The sequence below is a fragment of the Scophthalmus maximus genome, chromosome 6 (genome assembly GCF_022379125.1).
Source record: "Scophthalmus maximus strain ysfricsl-2021 chromosome 6, ASM2237912v1, whole genome shotgun sequence".
In the NCBI taxonomy this organism is placed as follows: domain Eukaryota; kingdom Metazoa; phylum Chordata; class Actinopteri; order Pleuronectiformes; family Scophthalmidae; genus Scophthalmus; species Scophthalmus maximus.
In genome coordinates this window covers 25,317,598-25,338,372 of record NC_061520.1, presented here as the reverse complement: position 1 = coordinate 25,338,372, position 20,775 = coordinate 25,317,598, and the positions used below count along the sequence as shown (strand labels likewise).

At 45.1% G+C, this 20,775-nt stretch overlaps 1 protein-coding gene across 26 annotated transcripts in view; it reads right to left on the bottom strand.

Annotated features, from left to right (window-relative positions):
* Nucleotides 1–1,439: 1,439 nt before the first annotated feature.
* nfasca (neurofascin homolog (chicken) a) overlaps nt 1,440–20,775 on the bottom strand; it is a 112,096-nt gene continuing 92,760 nt past the window's right edge. For 9 of the 26 annotated variants that reach the window (XM_035630948.2, XM_035630947.2, XM_035630946.2 and 6 more), the window contains 7 exons: nt 20,159–20,464; nt 19,467–19,589; nt 15,753–15,902; nt 14,906–15,034; nt 13,906–13,941; nt 13,501–13,567; nt 1,440–6,099 (listed from right to left, as the gene is read on the bottom strand). In XM_035630948.2, the coding sequence (XP_035486841.1) occupies nt 5,871–6,099; nt 13,501–13,567; nt 13,906–13,941; nt 14,906–15,034; nt 15,753–15,902; nt 19,467–19,589; nt 20,159–20,464 (1,040 nt within the window). In that variant the 3' untranslated portion in view covers nt 1,440–5,870. Of the gene's footprint in view, nt 6,100–11,550; nt 11,593–11,929; nt 12,294–13,500; nt 13,568–13,901; nt 13,958–14,905; nt 15,035–15,752; nt 15,903–19,466; nt 19,590–20,158; nt 20,465–20,775 lie in introns of those variants that run through there. The other 17 variants (XM_035630964.2, XM_035630965.2, XM_035630967.2 and 14 more) reach the window with 12 other exon arrangements.

Below are 20,775 nucleotides of genomic sequence, written 5' to 3'. Positions count from 1 at the left end.
GATTTACGGTTGGAGGGTGTTGTATTAATCTTTGAACTGGTTTTTTGTGTGTTGTCTATGTAAAACGAGCTGAGCAGTCATGGTGCTTTAATGGGAAATGGTCTAATCCACTTTATCCCAGGGTACAGGGCATAAATCAATAGACCATAAAGGTCTGGTTTGGTTACTGTATGGGCTGAAAGATGACTGTAAAAATGACCAGTATAGTGTCTGAGGGTGTAAAAGCTTTTACACAGAATACCTGTGCAACATATCAAAGTTTTATCGCGCAGGCTTTTAGACATTACATGGAAGGGTAAAAGTCATGGATTTATAGATGAAAGTGTTCACCATTATCTTCATGTAGAGGGACTTCCACCTGGTGCTGCCAATGGTCAGTCGTGACTGTGACGGACGCTCAATGTATTTATGAGAGAGAGAGTGAGAGAGAGAGAGAGCAGGCAACGAGCAGTGCACACAGCTCTACAATGAAGCAATATTTTGTGTGAAAAAACTTCCTATATAATTGTGGTAGATAAAATATGGTAGAGATAGTTAAAGTCACCCTCCACTCAAAAAAGTGTTTTTCTTTTGTTTCTGTCCTCTGGTGTTTTCACACTCATCTCCTGGAGGAGGAGATTTCTTTGTCACTTCTCTGCAATTTGAAATTCAAATTAATCCTGTTCGAGCTAGATTTGGTACGTCACAAATAGGTGTGTCAGCGGACAGTTAGCGTTAGCATTAGCAGTTGGTGAAAGTTTTATGGCTGAATCTTGCCAATGTCGTCTCTAGCCATCTTGTTGATCACATTCTTCCACCGGTCAACCTAGCGCGAGCAGCTGTGGTGGGCGGGGCCTGTGTTATTTGCATATCATGAATAGTCTCAGAATTCCTCAATAAGGGAGAGAGGGTGGATGGTTTCCAGCCCCATTTGAGAGGGTTTTTTAAACTTTTTTCTGGATAAACAATGTTGAACAAAATATTAGGCATAGCAGATTCTTTTTATGTACTTTAAAACGTGACTGGAGGGGGTCTTTAATATAAAATAGCCTAAATTCAAATTTCTTTTCCTGCTCTGCTACTGGGTCTGCTGCTGGTTAGTTGAACGATGAAGGTCCTCTAACCAGAACAAAGTGTTTTCAACACAAACCATTATCTTTCCCTAAAACTGATTGTAAACATAACTTAACTACCCAACTCTCCCCATGGAGAGATAAAATTATTAAAACCATGTGGCTGGTCTTTGTGTGGTCATGCAAAACGACAGTTTGTTCTTTTTTTCATATAGAAAAAAGTTGGGTTGGTAGTAGCTCAGTTATGAACTCTTATCGCACAGCAGAGTATTACCAGTCAGTGTGGACGATTTGGTTTGTGCTCTTCATCTTTGCTTTTCTTGTAAGTGCTTTGGAAAGAAATATTAAAAAGCTTAGAGATGAACAGAGAGACCGACAGTCTGGAGGTAGAGAAAGGGAAATAGCTTTACTATAAAGAAGGCGTCGCTAGCAGAAGTTGCAACATCTCATTATATACGCATACATGGTGAATATATTTATGCAATTTTCTGTTGAGTAGATGTACCTTACAAAAGCTGTTATGCTGAAGCAAGATGTCGCTGCTCTGATACACATGGTAAAAACAAGATGCTAACATGAGAATCCATTTTTTAAAAAGCCATACAGCACGTGATCATTACAAAAAAAATCCAGTTGCAAATCTCTTGTGTGCACGAATGAAATTCTAGACTTTTTTTCTTTTTTTTTTGACTTTGAACTAAAAAAAACCCACTAAGCTGTGAAACTGCACACTGACATTTTCTGCTTTACCCATGAAAGTTGAGCTGAGACAATGCAGACATTAAAAAAAGACAATCAGCTCTGTATGCACCTCAAATCGTTGTACACAAACCAGAACAAGAAAGAAAGAAAGAAAAAAGCACTGTGTGTATCAGAAAATAAGCAAAGCTCTGTTTTCTTTGTTTCAGTTTACATTTCCCCATGTGTGATACATTTGGGGCAGGGGGAAGCGCAGTGTGCAGTAAGACAATGGCATCAGAGAAAACACCCAACTGATTAAACTCAGAGAGTATTGCATTAAGGGTTCTGCTGAAAGACAAAGGGTGTGTACGTGTTTTTTGGAAAATGGTATGAGTGTCAGAATGAGAATCAGAGACACCAGGCCAGAACTGTTTTCAAAATGGCTGCCTGTCATCAGGACATGTGCTGTGTTCAACGTCAGGGGCCCCGCCTTTAAAGTCTGGAGACTGCAAATATCATTTTCAAAAAGAGTTGCAGCCTCCATTTTCCCAAAATATGAAAATTGGTGGAGAGAGAGTCACGCGTTCAACTGTCCGTTCAGGTGATGTCAACTTGAAACGATCATACATAAGGCGAAGTATCCACTGCAGAGTTAGGGGTTAGGGTCTTAACCCACTTGACAAAACAACACATCATGTGTCATTGTCATAGGTTCTGCTTGTGTTTCCACTGATCTCAGGCTCTGAGCTTGTGAAACGAAGCTTTGGGCAATTTTCCGGAGGATATGCTGACTGTATGTCCCCAGTTCAGAGGTTGGCAGCGGTGCCGTTGCTTAAGATTGTAACACGCAGATGTGTTTTCACATCACAACTACAAACACAAGGTCTGGCATGTAGCAGAAGTTGGAATCAAAGCGCCAAACATTACAGGGAGAAAGATTAACCAAACTCATTGGAAGATTAGGCGCACGGCTGGTTGGATGCACTGGATGATCGCGGGAGGCCCCAAATTATTGTTTGTGAAAATCCTGCAGGGGAGAGGTTACAGTATTTCATTTGGGAAATGTGGATTGTACAAATTGAACAACAACTTTAACTGCAGCTATAAAGATCAGAGTTGCCCAAAATGGATGTATGGAATGGGCAGCAGGGTGTGGACATGCACAGACATCTGTTTACGTCAAACTGAATGGGGGGTCCCATTCTCACGGGCCTCGTGGACACGGGAAAGAATCATCTCAGCTTTTGTCTTCATGGCTACGCGAGTAATGACATGTCTCAGTTGTGGAGGAGCAGGCTCAAGCTTTATTCCTTTTGCGGCGGCCCCAGGAACGGGACACAGCTATGCAACAATGTGTGGTAAAAGGCATTATGGGAGGAAAGAGCAGACAGTCTCAGAAAGAACAGCTTAAAGGAGGGAGATTGTTCCAATACATCAGCGAATGCAGGTTTTTTTAGTTCTTTTTTTAGGCCAACTAGCAGTTTTTGTGCGACAATTGCTACAAACGGGATATTGCAGGACTTATTTACATCATAGAGAAGCTAACATATTCCTCTTTCACAATATAGAATTCAAACCATCATCAAGCAAGTGACTGACGTGTCACAGCTAGTACTGTATATTACAATGTCAAAGCAAAGGGCAACAGAGAGTGAAGACATTTTTTTCGTAGAGTGCAAATGTTAGTCAGAGCTACATTACAGAGATGCACCTGTCGCATCGGCTCGGCGGATGCGAAATTTGTGAATCTTTGTTTTCTTTTCGGCTAAAGCATTTTTTTTTTTCAGGGGGGAAATCGACCATGACATATTTACAAAGATAAATGACCTACATGAACAAGAGTATACGCCAAATAAATACAAAGCAATAATATAAATTTTAGGTGTGGGGGAAATGTTATGTTACATAAATCTGAGAAAACAACGCAGAGAGTAAAAATAGTACAATATGAGTACGAGGAGAGCCGCACAACGGACGGATGAATGTGATGACGGGTTGTTTTCCGGGTTTGTTTACAGCAGAAAGAGCCAGCTGCTACAAAAATATCTCGTTCATACGTTTGACTGGGTGCCACAAGCAATAACAGATTCTGGAGACATCCTTACTTTGGCTGTTTCCGGTGTGCGAGAACTAGAATAGATTGGTCAGAAATGTGTATATCACAATTATTAAATAAAGAACGAATATATTAATACTATCCACAAAATGTCATAAATAGAAATATAAAATAAATATTTAAAATACGATGTCAAATACAGTTTCTAACTGCAGTTAAGATCTATGTGATTTTAGCATTGGAGGGTCTAAAAGCCCCGTTGACCAGCAAGTGTGGAGTGCCACAACTCTGGGATTAAACCGATGAGCACTCAGTGAATATTTATGATGAATTAAAGAAACATGAGCAAATCATTGCATGTCACTCCACCAGTGTTCTAAGCAAATGACTAATATAGTTGTAGGACAGGGGAAATACTGAGCGCACTCGAACGATTTTTCCTTTTTCTTGCTCAGCTTCTGCATTTCGTCTCAAAGTTGGCCGTGAATTAATGAATATATCTTCATGCTGTAAATATTGTCATTTCAAAGTGTCCTACATGACCATGTGCAGTCATTTTTTTCTTTTGCAAAAAAAGATAAGAGGTGCAGACCCCTCTGTATCGGTGGGTCCGGACTAAACAAAAAAGAACATTTTAGATGTGGTGCGATCAACACAAGTTCACGAATTGAGCCGAAGACGTCACACGCGAGAGGGGTGGGGGTGGAGGAAAATATCAGGATCCCAGCTTCTCATGCTGCATTCAATGTCCCACAGGAGAGAATGTACATCAGCTTCCAACCTGACAACAGGTCAACCTGTGGGAACTTCCAGAATTGTGGTGACACCAGGGATAAAATACATGACGGTATATGTATTAACGTGAACCCTTTATAAATCCCAAATGAGCCATTACTCCATCACCAATAATGTTGGATTGGTATTGCAATGTGTAAAACATACGTGTTATTTTGACTTTTTTACATGGTTAACAAATGAGAAACTGACACATGAAAACAGAATAATAATATGAATGCAGCATTAGCCTGCATGCTGACTTGGAGACTCACTGGCTCGTGGTCCCGAACAACTTCCCTCTATACAATGTTGCAAAATATATTCAACCATCAGTTAAAACGTGGGAATAATTAAAAAAACACACTACAGCAGAGTTCGCTGTCTGTGGCGAAAATGGCTTTTGTCGTGGCAGCCATTTTGAACATGTGCACTGCAACATTGGACAGGATGTAAAGAAAGACGTGTCTGCCACAAGATACAAGGCAAAGTGAATAAAAAGCATGTGAGTTTAGACTGCGGGTGGTTGAAAAAAGGAACTCAAATGTACGTTTACTGACCAGATTGAACCCAAAATGGCACTGAGGAGGTGATAGTGCATAGCTTTGCAGGGCACCACAATGTGTGCCAGGACTGTGTACAGCATTCATTAAGATTCAATAATGACTCATCTACCAGCTGTGGAGAAACTAAAATCTTTCATTGCGTAAATATCAATATGATAAACATATCTGCCAGTATCCGGGGGAGTTTGATGGTTAGAAGCTGATATGTTACAATACGGGCCGCGAGCGCGCGCGCGTGCGTGTGGAACCACTGTGTGTACTTTACTGGGATGCTACACAGAGGTACGAGTGGCGTATCAAGAGGGAGAGAAGTGAGACTGAAAGATGTTCAGAGCAGGAACAAACCAAAGAAAAAGAAATCTCTACGGTAACGCTCGTTGATGCCCCCAAATACTGGAAGCCTCCCCGGAGGCCCACTTCGAGTCTGTGTGAGTAAAGGGGCCTGCCGAGCACAGAGGGAAACGAGCTCTGTCCACTTTGTCCAAATGTCACCTCGGATGGGCCGTATTCTTAAGAGCGGGAAACATAAAGTAAAGGCTTGTGGTCTGGTTCCACCCGCGTGTTTCCCCACGTCCGAAGAAAGAGTCTACACAGTCTCCAGACAGGCCCCGCTGCTTTTCCTCTGTGTTTACGTGTTTCATATAGTAATATATTCATCTGTGTGTGTGTGTGTGTTTGTGTTGGGTGTATGGTGCCGTGGTTTGGTTTTTAACACCCGCAAATCGTGCGCCGCTAAGGGGACTACGCCAGCGAGTAGATGGCATTGACGGGCGAAGTGGCCTCGGAGCTCTCGTTGCCCTCCGTCTCGTCCTTGTCCTTCTTCACCGTGTACTGGCCGATGAAAGAGCCGTCCTCGTTGAACTGGCCGTCGCCGCCCTCGCCGTAGTCCACCAAGCTGTCATCGCTCTCCTTCACGTTGCCGTCCAGCGACGTCTGGCTGCCCTGCAGGGGCTTGTTGTCCTCGTCGCTGCTGCAAGAGGTAAACGTGGACGAGAGTTTCCAGGTGAGAATGGGAGCAGGGTGTGGTTTTTACAGTGTCAGCGGGCGTTTGGGACCCTATCGTTGGCACAGGTTGAAGGGGTCAAAGTGAGAGGTTACGGGGGTTGCAAGCCAAGAAATGATGTCAATTCCCTGTTTTTGTCTTTTCTATGTACAACTTTTGGTAAAGTGCGTTTAATCACTCAGGCCAAGTCAGACTACAATTCAAATTTTTTATGATTCATTTCTTTTGATTCATGTTTTTTTGAAAGGATAGATTTGAATATTTTCAATTATATAGTTTTTCATCTCTGTATTTAGTCCTCTCAACCATGCTGGCCATGAAGGAATTTCTGCGTAGAGAGACTGGGGACGAAATCCACAGTCCTTATTCTGTGGACAAACGATTTCATAAGTTCAACCAATATGAGTCTTAAGGCTGGCCACAGCAGGTGGGTATCTCTGCCCCGGCAACAAACATGTTTTCACCACGACGAATCCATCGACCGCGGCTCAGCAAAGCTATACTGGAGATGAGATGGTTAAACTAAAAACAAATGCAACTTTGGAACATTTAGCTTGAAATGATTAAAAGTCAAATTATAGTGTCTGTGTCTTTAAAGTTTTCATTATTTCAAATTTCATAATTCGCCACATAGGTGGAACGCGTGTGGACAGATCCACAGCCACAGGCCAGTCTTTCCCAAAGTGGTGGTTTTACAGCAAGTTGCTTTCATGTATGAAAGTGTGTGGGTAAAAAGCCTTTTGGGCAGGGTGTGATCATTTGGGCTACTTCTTGTGCTACTTGGGTCGAGGAGAAATTTTGTCCCACATCTCATGCTTCAATTAAATCACATCATGACCAGCATGGGCAAAAGAAATACTTTAGGAGAGTACTCGTAGAGAAAGAAATCCAAATCTATACTTTGAAACATGGCTGCATCTGTAAGGTGCGCGTAGATTGTGCAATAAAAGTCCAAAGAGTATTCAGCTCCGCGCTGTGAAAGCAACCTTGTCTCCATTCGCATATTACAAACTTGTACTAATAAAGTAGGTTTGAAGGAACCGTGACATGAGATCTAAACCTGAAAAACACAACTGGCACTGCATTCACGGAGTTGTGCTTGATTTCAGTTCAGAGCAGGGCTGCATGTCACCTGACTCTGGTGTTTAAGGAGAACGTCATGCACAGGGAGAAGGAGCTCAGGACCAGCACGGGCTCTCCTGTCTCGGGTCAAGCCGGCGGCATAACAGTGGCAAACGCGTTTGAAGGACGCAGAACTGAGATCTCTCTTTGCTTAACTCACCATGTCGGAGCGTCACAGTTCGAGGTTATCAAACGTCATATATTCAGATGCTCTATGAGGGAGTACACACTTTGTGCTTTTGCTACGGAGAACCGTCATGCTTCATGCTAAAACACTATGGCAACCGCACACGTCACTAGATACGGTTCAGAGAACCTATTAAGGATCAAAGAGTTCAAATGGACCAAAGCAGATGCATAAAAAAATCCAAATCATCTCAAATAGAGAATCCGAAGTCAACAAAGTCACACATAATAATATGAAGTCTGTAACATCAAGTGGATAAATGCTGGAGAAGGGTTGCCATCTTTTAACTGATAACTAGGCCATCTGAAAGAGGCAATCAAGTTCACAATCGTACCAGGACTCCAGTATGAAGTGCTGAACTGTGTAAACTTGAAGCTGTTTTTCATCCACCGTGAATCAGTTTTAGAGGACGCAAGGTGACAGCCACGCAGGCCTTTTTATTGACTGGCTGATTTACCCCTGGGAATGGGTGGGACAGTGGGGGAATTAGGATGCCACATAGCTATAAGCGCCAATAATGGACCAATGACAGACACGTTGTCTCCACTTCCTCCCACTGCACAAAAATGATGCCAACATACATCTGATACAGGTGCTGTCACGTTGTGCTGGAGACATCATTTGAAGCCAGAGTTCGTACAGAAGTACCCAGACGATATCATGACGTCTCGGCACGTTTTTGTAGCATCAGATAACCGATTGAAAACCAATCTCTATCAACTCTTGGGTAGGTTTTGCATCTCATAGGTCTTATTCTATGTATCTGTAAGTGATGCGGGGTAGCTGTGACTGTTAATGTCAATGATATGGCTTCTATATTAATACTTTTAGTGTGTATTGCTTTTTTTGGTTTGTTTTGCAGTGTGTTGGTTTCGACGTTTTCCCAGACTCTATTTGGTGAACAGCGGCGACATGGCAAAATTATGGTACTGACCCGCACATATGGGTTGTTGGAGGGTGAAAGGTTGCGGTTGTGGGGGAAAAGAGGATGTATAAGGTTATAAGTAAAAAGTGTTTGTGTGTAATAGGACTGCAACCAATGATTATTTTTTACGAGAGAGAGCCTTTTATTTCAGGGATTTCAAAATGTCTTCAGGATGAAAAGGGACAGAGTAAAGAATGATTCAATTATCTGATTAGGTGCTTTTTTTAATATTCTGAGTAAAAGAGCTAAGGACAGGGAAGTGACTCAAGATGGGAGTGAGTTGCAGACAACCGACCTCACATGGCCTCTTCACACAATGTGAATATGACACAGATTAACATGACTAGAGTCAGGAAGTAAACTCTGTCGGTTTGTTTTACCTCATGTTAACTTGAGAGGTGTGTATTGGGAACAGGTTAGTTTTTTTTTACCCCATACTGGATTAAACACGTTCTGATGCGCTTTTGATAAAGACCATTCATTAGGATGTTAACAAGCTGGAGTGGTGAGATGAACACACATTAAAAAAAGTGGGATTCTCTTAGAGCGAGACTCCGGTGGTGATTGTGTCGATTCATACCTTTCATGAGACCTTTTCACCAATGAGGAAAGGAAATCCAAAAGGAGACAGAGGACACGAAAACATAAGGTGGTGTGGGTGGAAACAGAAGCAGACAGAAAAACTGTGATGTCACATGAAACAGATAATGAAAACAACGTTGATGTATTGAGATGGGAAAACAGCATTTACGTGTCTTTGGTGATGGTGTTAATCACCATGATCCGAATGACATCAAATATGTGTGTTGAACATGGCTAGATTATTGTAAAAAACATTTTGATGGGGACAGGAAACACGAGCAATCAGACAGTCAGACAGGCGAGGACGGCCGAGTGTCCTAAACACTACACACCGGACATTTACCACTCTACTATTGATTCATGTCGCCCAGTATTGACATTCTTGTCTGACAATAGGATTGGGCTGTAAACAGGGTTCTCCATACTATCTAAACCACCTCATTTGGAGGTAGAACTGAAAGTGAGCTCATCTGAAAATCTTCTTCATTATGCGGGACAACGTGGGCGAAAGTAGAACATGTTGAAGTTGGAGCAGGCTGAAAACTGTGACGAACGGCTAGGATGGACATTTTGGGTAATATTGACACCATTTACCTTTGTTCAAGTTCGTGTCCTTTATATTGGTTTGTTTAGAGGCTGTATCTGTCTGCCTGACTCTGCGTGTTTCCTTGCCCATCTGACTGTTGCCACATTCTCAGAACTCAGCCATTAACTAGGCTGTAAGCGTAACGTTGAGAAAGACTCAGGCAGCAATACATTTCATTTACACTGCAAGACCCCGAGTGCATGATGTTTAAAGGTGACATATTATGCAAAAATCCCTTTTTCAGTGGTTGTGCACATAAATGTGTGTATCTGTGGAGTCTACCCGTTGTTTTTTTGGGAGCTGTCTAAACCCTACAGCCTGGCTCTGAACGACTGGTTCAGATTTCTCTCCCACTGTGATGTCACAGTTGGACTCTTTTGGGGGTAACCCCGCCTGCAATCTGAGAATCTCCACTTCTCTGGTGAAGGGGCATGACATTTCCTACATATTTTTAAAATCGTGTTGACCAATCAGAACAGACTGGGCCAGCTGGCCAATCAGAGCAGGCAGGGGTTTATCGGGAGGCGGAGCTAAAATAAATCCAGGCGTTTCAGACAGAGGGTGAAAAGAGGAGCTGCAGGAATGGGCAGTATGAGAACACTGATGCCTTCTCTGAACATTAGAGCATGTGAACCTTTTTCAAGTGGTAACAAAAATTAAAAAGTATGAACCTGAATATGGACATAATATGTCACCTTTAACTCTTGTCCTGCATGATAAACCCAGCACAGATCCTACCGGAAAAAAAGACAGAATGCTGAACAAGTCGGAGAAAACAGTCAAAGCTTTGCTGAGAGAAACATTACATTACAAGGCCCTGGTGTTTCTACTTTGAGTTATTGTGCCACGATTCATGCATTTCAGGTCATAACATTTATGTTCTGTGCTCCACATGTTCTCCAGCTGTTTGTTGCCTACATCAGTTCCTTCAAGGTGTCATATGTTCCAAACATAGTCCGTCCCCCCCCCCCCCCACCCAGCCCTCACTATACCTCTATACCAAACTTGATTTTCCACCCCTTCTCAAGCCCCCGTGCAACTGGTGGCAGATGGTTTTCTTTTAAAGTGTCTGCCGACAGTGGAAAACCAAGGCAATTAAGAAGGGAGAGTTCTTAGCTCCCCACTCTGCACTCACGCTGCTTTCTGGGATCACTGTCCCCCCACGTGCTTCTGTTTTTAACAGGATGATCCATACGCTACATTATTACGATCAATGGAGTTCAGTTATTATTGAGCTAGCGCCGATTGTAAAGTGGTGCATGCCTGAAATGAACGGCCATATTTCCTCCACATTTACAGCCCCGTGGCATATTGGTGACCTGTCCGAGGTGCGCCCTGCCTCTCTCGCTGCAGATCCCTCATGAGTTATGGTGTTATAGATAATTAAAGAATTCAATTAAGGCATTTCACCACATTTGGCTCCACACAACCTTAGAAATCCAGTGTGCAAAGTCACTTGTTACCGGATTTGCAGCAATATTTCTCTTTCTTTATAATGCTAATTTAAAACCTGAAACCCTGAATCTGAATATACAGTAAATGTTGTATCTGGATGTTTATTCACCGGATGGTCCTTCACTGTATATGTACGCATCGGCTTGTTGTCAGATGAACAGGTCTGTGGTGACGGTTGTGATCATTAGATTGACAGTTTGACACCCTGAAGGAGCTGGCGCTCGGCACTCGGCCGCCTCCTGTCAATCAGATGCTGTGTCACTGCTGCGGTGTCAGAAACCTTCTCTGATGTCACCCGTCACAGGGCTTTAATGATGCTTTGAGAGCTTAAAGCCCGCTGTTACCGATATTGGCGACATCGTTGAATGAAAACTAGTCATTCTTCGTCCGCCGGACCAAACAGCCGACAAATGCAGGCTGTCCTGTTTGTCCTGTTTGAGCTGTCCTAAACAAGCCCCCACCCCAGCTCACGGGAAACATCTGTGCCTCCCCGGACATGCGCAGGCTAAGAGAGAGAGAGAGAGAGAGAGAGAGAGAGTTGCCGTGCCAAAACCAAGGTACCTGTTCTCGTTTTCGTTCCTGTCAGGGACAGATGACCCATTTCAGCGTGGGGGGTGGGGAGAGAGGGACGAGACTCGATGAGAGAGAAGGAGTGCAGGGAAAGGGGCAGGAGGACAGAGAAGCTTCACACGCACACACACACACACACACACACACACACACACACACACACACACACACACACACACACTGACACACACTGACACAGACACAGACAGAGCTGGAGTGGAGAGGCCATGATGCATTAGAACCAGGGTCAGAATAAGAGCAAAGCAATGACCTTGTCTGTAAGAGATGGGTGTAAATGATAGACTGAATATTAATAACCAAACATGACACTATTGAGCAACAGCTCATGCTTTCAGACAAACACTCATCATAAGGTTTGTATATGCACATTTTATTTATGTTTCACGTACTGTAGATAATTTGAGTGCTATAAAAGTCCGGACCCTCGCTGTTACTGTGTGTGTGCATTCACACTTTACTGCTGCCTTTTCCTCCGTTAGACGCAAGGTCAGTCTTTTCGACTCGGACGTTTTTTCCTCCCTGTTCCGAGAGTGCATACAGTTAATTGTCAGAGTTACACACTGTCACTCTCACGCCGAGTTAGAACATGTACGCCTCAGATTTAGAAAAGCAGGTTAGAGTCGACGTGTGTTTAGTCAGAGTGGATAAAAAAAAAAGAGAGAAAATGACTCATTCTCCAATGAGAGGAAAGAGGCCATAGAGCTCAGCGGGACCTGGAAGGAGCAAAAGACACGTCACTTACCAACACATTCTGTTTGACAGCGTAAAGCCTACTGTACTACTGTACCAGGTTAACAGAGATGGTGCCAGGATTTCAAACTGAACATTGGACAGAAGGACAACGTTGTGCCTGAGCTGCGCGGCCTAGAGAGCTTTTTATCACCTCAAGCACATATGCTGTACATGAAAACCTCTCTCTTCTGTTGCCCGCAACTTTCTCTGTGATGCTTTTTGACTGTGCCGCTCAGTCTCACGATCTGGCTTGGATCTCGAGAGCCGCAGTCGCATGAAGCCGGGCATCCACTGTGTGCTATTCTCAGCTTTCGTCGCGCGCCGCGTGGCGTACGGGCGGGAGCGAGCGGCGACCAATCGCCCGCCACCGGCCATTGGATGTGCCGATGCATTTTTTGACGTGTCAGAAAAATTTCGGGGGCGGCCGACAGTTGAGGCGGAGCCACGAGCCGATTCCTCAAACTCCTTAAAGCCTTTTTTTTTTTTCTGACTGCGCCTGCGCGAAGTGACAAACATGGTCAACTTGGCTTTGAGCATAAAAAACATTATAGTATATTAAATATAACAAACAGTCAGTGTGTTGTAGTGCATCACAACGGTAGGAGGGTCCCTGCGCCGCTGAAGGGTTAGTGTTGGTAATATGATAAATTCTAATGTTTATTGGACACACGGTGCGTGCGTGAGTCCACATACGGCGGCAACACAGATTACGCACGTTTCTGTCTCGTCAGCGTTCGTATTCCAGCGTTCGTATTCCGCGGTAAACACTTTCCGCAGGAGCCGAGACGTGTGCGACTCGGCGTGTGACAACGGCGTTTTTTCTGAAGTCGCACAGCGTGTGCCCGGCTTTGGTGCTGGAAAGAGTCCCACTCTCGATGATTCACGGGTTGTAAGCACACTTGACAATCGGCGAAGGTGAACCCCGTCGCAACTTGTGCACCTGAATTTCTAGGACAAACCCACCGCGCTCCCTGTTGGATCACTCGCTGCTGATGATTCTGCATGCGGCTCCAATGACAGAGGGCTTTCTAAACAGACAGTCGGAGGAAAGTCTCTTTCCGCTGCAAGAGTCATAATCCATTCACCACGAGGTCCCCTCATCCACTAAATATCTCAAGATGAACTTCGAATCATTTCGAAAGGCCGGTATTCAATCACAGGTAATCCAGCCCGTGGCGTTATACTTACTGGTAATCAAACGATCCGTCTTCTTTCTGATCCACTGGGTCCAAGGGAAGGTCCTTTTTGTCTCGCACTGAGGACACAAGAACAAAAGTCACATTTATTTTTTCAGCCGTCTGCTGGGGCGTCCGCTGCTCCTGGTTAGACTTGATAGGCAGAAAAAAAGGTCCCGGGGCGAGTTAGAAACATTGCGTTGTTTGCTGTTTTAGTTTTCAGCGTGCGTCTGGAACACGGACCACTTTTAGTGTAGCTTTGTTTCAGCTCAGTTGTCAGTAGGCGTCAGTCAGTGGCGAAAAACTTGTTTTATTCCCAGCGCGTGTTATTGTGGTGTTACGATCCTCATTTGACGAAGCTCGCCACCGGGTGTTAGTCTTCAAAACGGGACAGCATCACGGTTCAGCACCTACCTACCAAGATATTCTGCGAAACCAGCCACAAAGCCGCCACCTAAACATCATAGAGACTGTGAAACATTAACAGGACTCTCAGTTCTGTTGCTCCGAACCATTTCATTATCACACACATGGAACATATGTCTTCACAGTAAGAGAGCAGAACCTGGGTAGTACAGTATCGAGAGAAGATTTGAACCGGATCATTTCCACACGTGACATTGGCTTTTTGATTGGTGTCGTCTTCACTCCATCCACAGGTGTCTGGAACCATACGAGGACCGATGAGAGGCCTGCATCCTGCGTTCCCTGGCTAAATAGCTGATGCTCCCTCGCTGGTTCGTACGACGGCGTATTAGGGCCATCGTATGGAAAAGAATAAAAATGACGGAGCCGGGGGAGTAGGGTAATATTCGGAGGAAAAAAACCACAGAATTTCCGACATTGAAGTGGTAATTTTACGAGAAGAAAAGAAAGGAACTACATCGCTTCAGGATGGCCACAGACGCTGTGGATGACCCGAACAAATCAGACTTTGTAGAAAAGCGATATTTCAATCTGCTCTGTCTACATGAAGTCTCTCGTTCACCACAAACACAGTGCAAATATGCAACACTTTTCTCCCCCTGCCGGCTCCTTCATTTTCTCTCTCTCACTACAATGGACCTGATACGAGTCGTGTGATTATTCTTTTCCACCTGCTACCTTAATGTGGTCAAAACCGACTGCCCAAAATCATTATTATCTCAATGCCAAGTGTGAAAAGGTTAAGATTTTTATGAATATGCTAAAGCTCTCAAAAAAGTAATTTCTCAAAAACAAGATTGAAACGATATCTACAACTGAACTCAAAAACGCCACAGACTGTGTTTTTGTTCTGAGAGTCAATAAGTTTATGCTTACAATAATACGATGTCACAATTGGAAAATATTTGAGGAATCTTCCACTTTACTCCTGTTTGTGTTTTTTCTCAATCAAACGCTGAGCGGGGCGAACGCGCCTCAGTGTCGGGCCTCACCTGGGTATTTGCCCCCACGGCTCCTCTTGATGAAGCAGACGATGAGGAGGATCAGGATGATGAGGGCGATGGCGCACATCAGGCCGATGAACCAGCCCTGAGTGGCGATGTCCACCTGGTCTATGTAGGCTGGGGGACACACATGGGGGGCAGAAGACGAGACAGAAAGGTGGAAACACGGTGAGTGACTCCCTGGACTGCGATGAGTCGGAGCAACCGCGCTAGACAATCTGTCCACGTCCCGCAGCGCTCGGCAGAAGCCAACCACTCGGGGCACGTGTCGTATTATTTCGGGCCGGAGCGCGAATCCACAATGACGGCGCACAAAGGACCTCGTCCATAACAATCAGGTACTCGCCTGCGGTTCCATTACACTGTGTTTTAATCGGAAAAGTGCGGGGGAGACCGCTTGTGGTGTGAAAATGATTGTCACACGCAGGTTTCAGTACAACCTGTGATGTGTATTGTCTTGTCATGTGAACAACCTTCATACAAGCGTTTACTTTTTAGGAGAGCACCTGACAGTTGTGTATTTGGACTGTTGAATATTTACACTTGCGGACGGAAAAAAAGCACATTCTACTCGCACTGATGAATTATAGATACTGCCCGTAAAGACAGAGAAGCCAAAAATACAGAGCGTTGGATTTTCTTATCCTTATCGCTACCTTTGGAAGAAGATGCATGCTGTCGAAGAAAACACAAGAACTCACCAAGCTTTGACTCAGTTACTGTAGACACTACTACTGACAGACTTGCACCTGGCTGGAACCCTGGTTCCGACTGGCCGGAACCCCGGTTCCACCTGGCCGGAACCCCGGTTCCACCTGGCCCGGTGTGGTCTCACCTGCTTTGGTCTTAAAGGTGATATATTTGCTGCTGATGCTGTTGAACGCATGGGAGTAAACCCTCAGGTGGTACTTGGCGCCTGCGATCAGATCCGCCACTCTAATGGGGGGCTGCTGATTCACCTGGACAACTTTCACCGTCTTGTCGCCTTGGAGAACACAAGAAAAGGGGCCAATCACACTCCAGGGGGTGTGGCCTTCTTCTCATAGTAATGCCTGTGCTGTCGAGTTAAGGTCGCAGCATCACAATGTTTTCCGCAGGGAGCCTATTTTTTTTCTGTGCGGTACAGCGGGGGTTGCTGAAGTGAATTGAGACGGAGGACAATGCGGTGCTCGCCCCCCCCCCCCCCCCCCCACCACGAAGATGAATGCACCTCTCTGCAGTACAGACGCACACGGGTGTTATGATTTAATAATTCGAGCTATTACAATGAATGGATGCGGAGCAACCGTTTTGTAGGTCAGCTCAGCTGACACACTCAGCTTCATCATCCTCCTCCACAGCTCTGAGTGTATTCAGTGTCACTCTTAAACGCGGGAATCGGCTGCTCTGCATCATGTCTCGCTCCATGTTTGACTACTACAGTTTAAATTTGACCACAGTAGAAAAAACTTTCTCCATTCTCGCGTCACGTGAGGGGGCGGAGGCGGCCAAGCATCGCTCGTCTCAATTGATCGCAGACCCACGCAGGCGACGACAACCTGCGTCTTTTCCGGGGCGAAAAGACGCGTCGGTTGGGACGTGGCCAAGCTGCGAGCGCGACTCGGAGGTGGCGGTGGGGGACGAAGGCAGCGCGCGGGAGATGGTGACGTCATGCACCATGCTATCGACCATTTCACAACACTGACGTCGACCGACAGTGCTCATTCCAAAGCCATGCCATTGTCTACCACTCCTCAAACCAGCCAAACCAACGCGCCCGCTGCAGAAAAAAGAAATGGTCCTTTTTACATAACGAGTCGGTGAAGTGCTGTGAGAATGGCCAGCGCTGATATGTATAATATAATATGGTGATCTTAGATGTTTTCAGGCTAATGCATGAAAAGACTCAGAGTGCCGCACACTGCAAATGCATGCGATACAACCAAACAGACAAAAGCACTGCAAGCAGCACGGACGACAACAGTGTTTCCAGGGGACACATTTAAGTGATGCACCCGCTGAGCGTGTGACTTTACTGAAGTTACTGTGTTGGGAAATCAGCCCAAATGTAAAATAGCTCATAATGCCGTCCGTGCGAGTTGCAGTGTTTCTGCATTTGGTTGTGTTGTGTGTGTGTGTGTGTGTGAGTGTGTGTGTGTGTATTTGCAGGACGTATGTATTTTTCCACTGTAGGTCACAAACCCCGCCTACTCCATGTCAGTGGATGGGACGTGGGCCGTACTAATAAGTCAGGCTTTTATCATTTGACGTAGTTCTTATCACTATAATGAAAGTCCCTGTTTAATTTCCCCAAAAGTTTGGATTTCAATCTGTTATTTGTTGCAATAAAAACGGCGTGCACCGTCATACGTGACAGCTGAGCCTAGTGGATGGACTGGCGGGAACTCGAAACCGCGTCACCACCATCACTACGGCGCTGACTCTGGCTCCAAATTACGTCAAAAGCACAGCATGGCGTCGCCCGTGTCAGGGATATGTTGGCTTCATATTTTTTAGGAAACGGAAACTCAACATGAAAATGGGAAGGGCCCTCTCTGGAGTTTGATTTGTCCATTCTGGGCTACTGTGGAAACATGGCTATGCAATAATGGCTGAATCCATGGAGTAGATATAAGAGGCTCATTCTAAGGGCACAAAATCAATCACGAATATTTCTAGTATGTATATGATTTTCTTTCTTTTTTCTGCCAATAGATTCTCCTAAATCTGACACACTGGACCTTTTTGAGGCTCCCTAAAATCGTTTTACTTTTCAGCCCATCCCTGTATGCTTATTTGCACAATTTAATTTTCCTGAACTGTATAAATAATTGCCAGAATTAAAATAACGTATTCAAATAGTCATCTGATAAATCAGCATAATGCACATTTTACCAGCACTGATTATATCAGTGCAACTCCTCTGTTTCTCTTTTAAACACTCAGGCTGGTTTCATTCGCTAATGAAGGCCAAGTAGTATTGGATGTATTTATAAACTTCAAATAACTGCACGGTTCGCTCGATCAGTACTTGAGAATCTTTAGAATTTTTATTTTATGTTCCTCCATAATTAAAGAGTGGCTATTAGTTAAGTTTGGGATAGGCAAACCACTCAGTGAAGCTAGGGATTCAAATTTGTGATGTCTCCCTCTTCCTTCTACTGCAGGAAACCAGACCAACTCATTTAAAAAAGAAATTGTGCAAACAGCACTTATGACAGTTAACCCCATTTTCTTCCCTTTTCATGAGACGTCTCATTTCCTTTTCCACGGCAGATGTTCGCCGTTTCCTCATTCCTCTTGAATCCCACTTCGGAAGACAGAGGGAGTATGAAGGGATGACGATGGGAGGTGGGGGAGCGGCAGGCTCTCAGATTTGACCTTGGAGAACGGGGGGTGGGTGGGTGTCGGGGAGGCCATTAGATCAGTCTCATCTCTTCCCCTCCCTCTTACATTTCTCTCTTATTCCCATTCAGACATCATTAAGAATTTAAACCACACCCTCCCTTCTCTCTATCCTTCAGCACAGATCATAGACAGTTGAATTGGTAGAAAGGGTTAGAGACTCTAAAAGCCGGGGGGCTGTGCAAGGGGAGGGGGGGATGTGTTTCGTATAAGCAGGCTTCGAGGAGTGGTCAACACCCAATCCAATGCAAGGGCGACTGGCCGCGGAAGCACAGGAAGTGACACACAGGAAGTGACGCACAATTCAGGGGAGAGCGAGCCGAACGGGCCCGCTGAGAGCGGCCGGTTTCGGACACGAGCCATTCAAAGCCAGGCAGCATGTTGAGAGGAAACCATTGTGATGGTGGACGGCACAGGAAGTAGAGACATGATGACGATCAACATTTAGCAACATAAAAAGACCAAAGAGAGAGAGAGAGAGAGAGACATACAGACTGCAGTCTATGTTTCACCTTCTATAGTTCAAACTGAGAAACCAATGTCACGTCCTCAAGTAAAAAAACCAGAGGAGCAGCAGCTGCTGCTAGAGTTATCTCTTGTGACAGATATAAAGGATATAAAGACCAATTTCTCTTTCCTTTCCTTTCTTTCTGCCCATTTCTTCGTCATGCTCTAGTCTTGCTTTGTTCAAACATCAGACTATTTTGTTTTTCTCAGTGCTTGCTCGTCTTGGTTCCCTAAGAGTGCTTTAGGAATGACTTAAATGGGATCAAGGACACGTTTCAGCAAAACTCTTGAGCTCAGGGCGGGTGTGGGGGTAAGAACCTGCCGCCAAGGAGCAATTGAAATTGAAATGAGGCATTAATAATTTACTAAGAATTAATCATTTCAGTTAAATGTCATGCCAAATAGCAAAACGTGGATTGAAACTATCGGGAAGTGGAAGGTGTTGGATGAAGTGATTTACATTTACATTTGACTCATTACTCATCTTAAAAAATATTTCCTAAATGCTGGATCTGTGACATTCGGTCTGATCCTGCTCATTGTCCTGAGCATCATGTCGTAACCCCGCTGACGTCTCACTACTCTCACTGGGGACTAAGTTCAGATGGAGCGCTGGGCTCCGCTCGCTCCGGGTGGGGCTCGGTCTGGGGTTTCTTACTGTCCAGTGTGAACTCTAGCACAAACTCGCTGCTGCCGGCCGGGAAGTTGTGTATCCAGCTGACGTCAGCGTAGTTAATGTTATGCTCCGCCGTCAGATTCCAGATCTCCCACGCAGGGGCCACTGCACAGGGGGTGACGGGGGTAAAGGGTGAAAGGTCAGAGGCGAGGGGCAAAGAGGGCACAGTCACAACAGCCACACTCGGGGTTCCGTTTAGACCTATGCATGGTGGATCGACGGCGTTCGCGGTCATCTCAAAACCAGAAGTAAATTCAAAATGTTCATGGACAGAAAATTCACCCACAAAATTCCAGAGGATTTTTCCATTCATGAAAGACTTGGTCTGCGATGTTTAGTTTTGGTTTCGAGTGAACTCAAACGCTTCATTAAACCTAAGAACTAGGATTAAAATGACTATGACGTGTGCAGGGTGCACTTCACAATAATCAACGTTCATTTTAATGAGAAGGAGAAAAAAAAAAAGGTGTGGATTCTCACTTCCTGACCAGGAGGAGAGTTGCCGGCTACATCCCAATATTCTGAAGTAATTCCCCACTTTTTGTACAGCAGGTACAGCACAGCCTATCGGAATGCAGCCCTGAGGCAGTTTCCTGTTTCGTCAGGTGGGAGAAGGCAATCCGACTTAAACTCTACAAAGACAGTAAAGACCACAATGGGCCAATGGCATGTACCCGACACGCTCTGATCGGTACGCCTGACGGTGACCAGCACAGCAGCTTTGGCGGTGGTGGTCGCCTCAGTTGCAGGGGTGGTGGTAGGAGGAGGAGTAGTAGGAGTAGCAGTAGTAGAAGCAGTAGTAGTAGGAGTAGGAGTAGTAGGAGTTGCAGTCGTAGGAGCAGTAGTAGTAGTAGTAGGAGTGGTAGGAGTTGCAGTCGTAGGAGCGATGGTTGGAGGAGCAATGGTGGTAGGAGGAAGAGAAGCAAGAGGAGGAGGAGTAGGAGTGAAAGATGAGGCCACAGAGGCATCGGTAAGCTCGACTACAGGGGAGGAAGTGGGAGAGAGCACAGGGTTAGACAACAGGATCATCAACCGGGCACACACACACACACGCACACACACACGCACACACACACACGCACACACGCACGCACACACGCACACACACACGCACACACACACACGCGCACGCGCACAGAGGACAAAGACAATGAGGTCCTGATCTCGGATCTGAAACACAGGAGTTGCATTTCCCCACAAAGCCGAAGTCATCATCATCGGAGTCTCTCCCACTTTAATCTTTGCCGGGATCCAACCCATATTTTGCAATCATTTTTGCACCGGCGCCGCG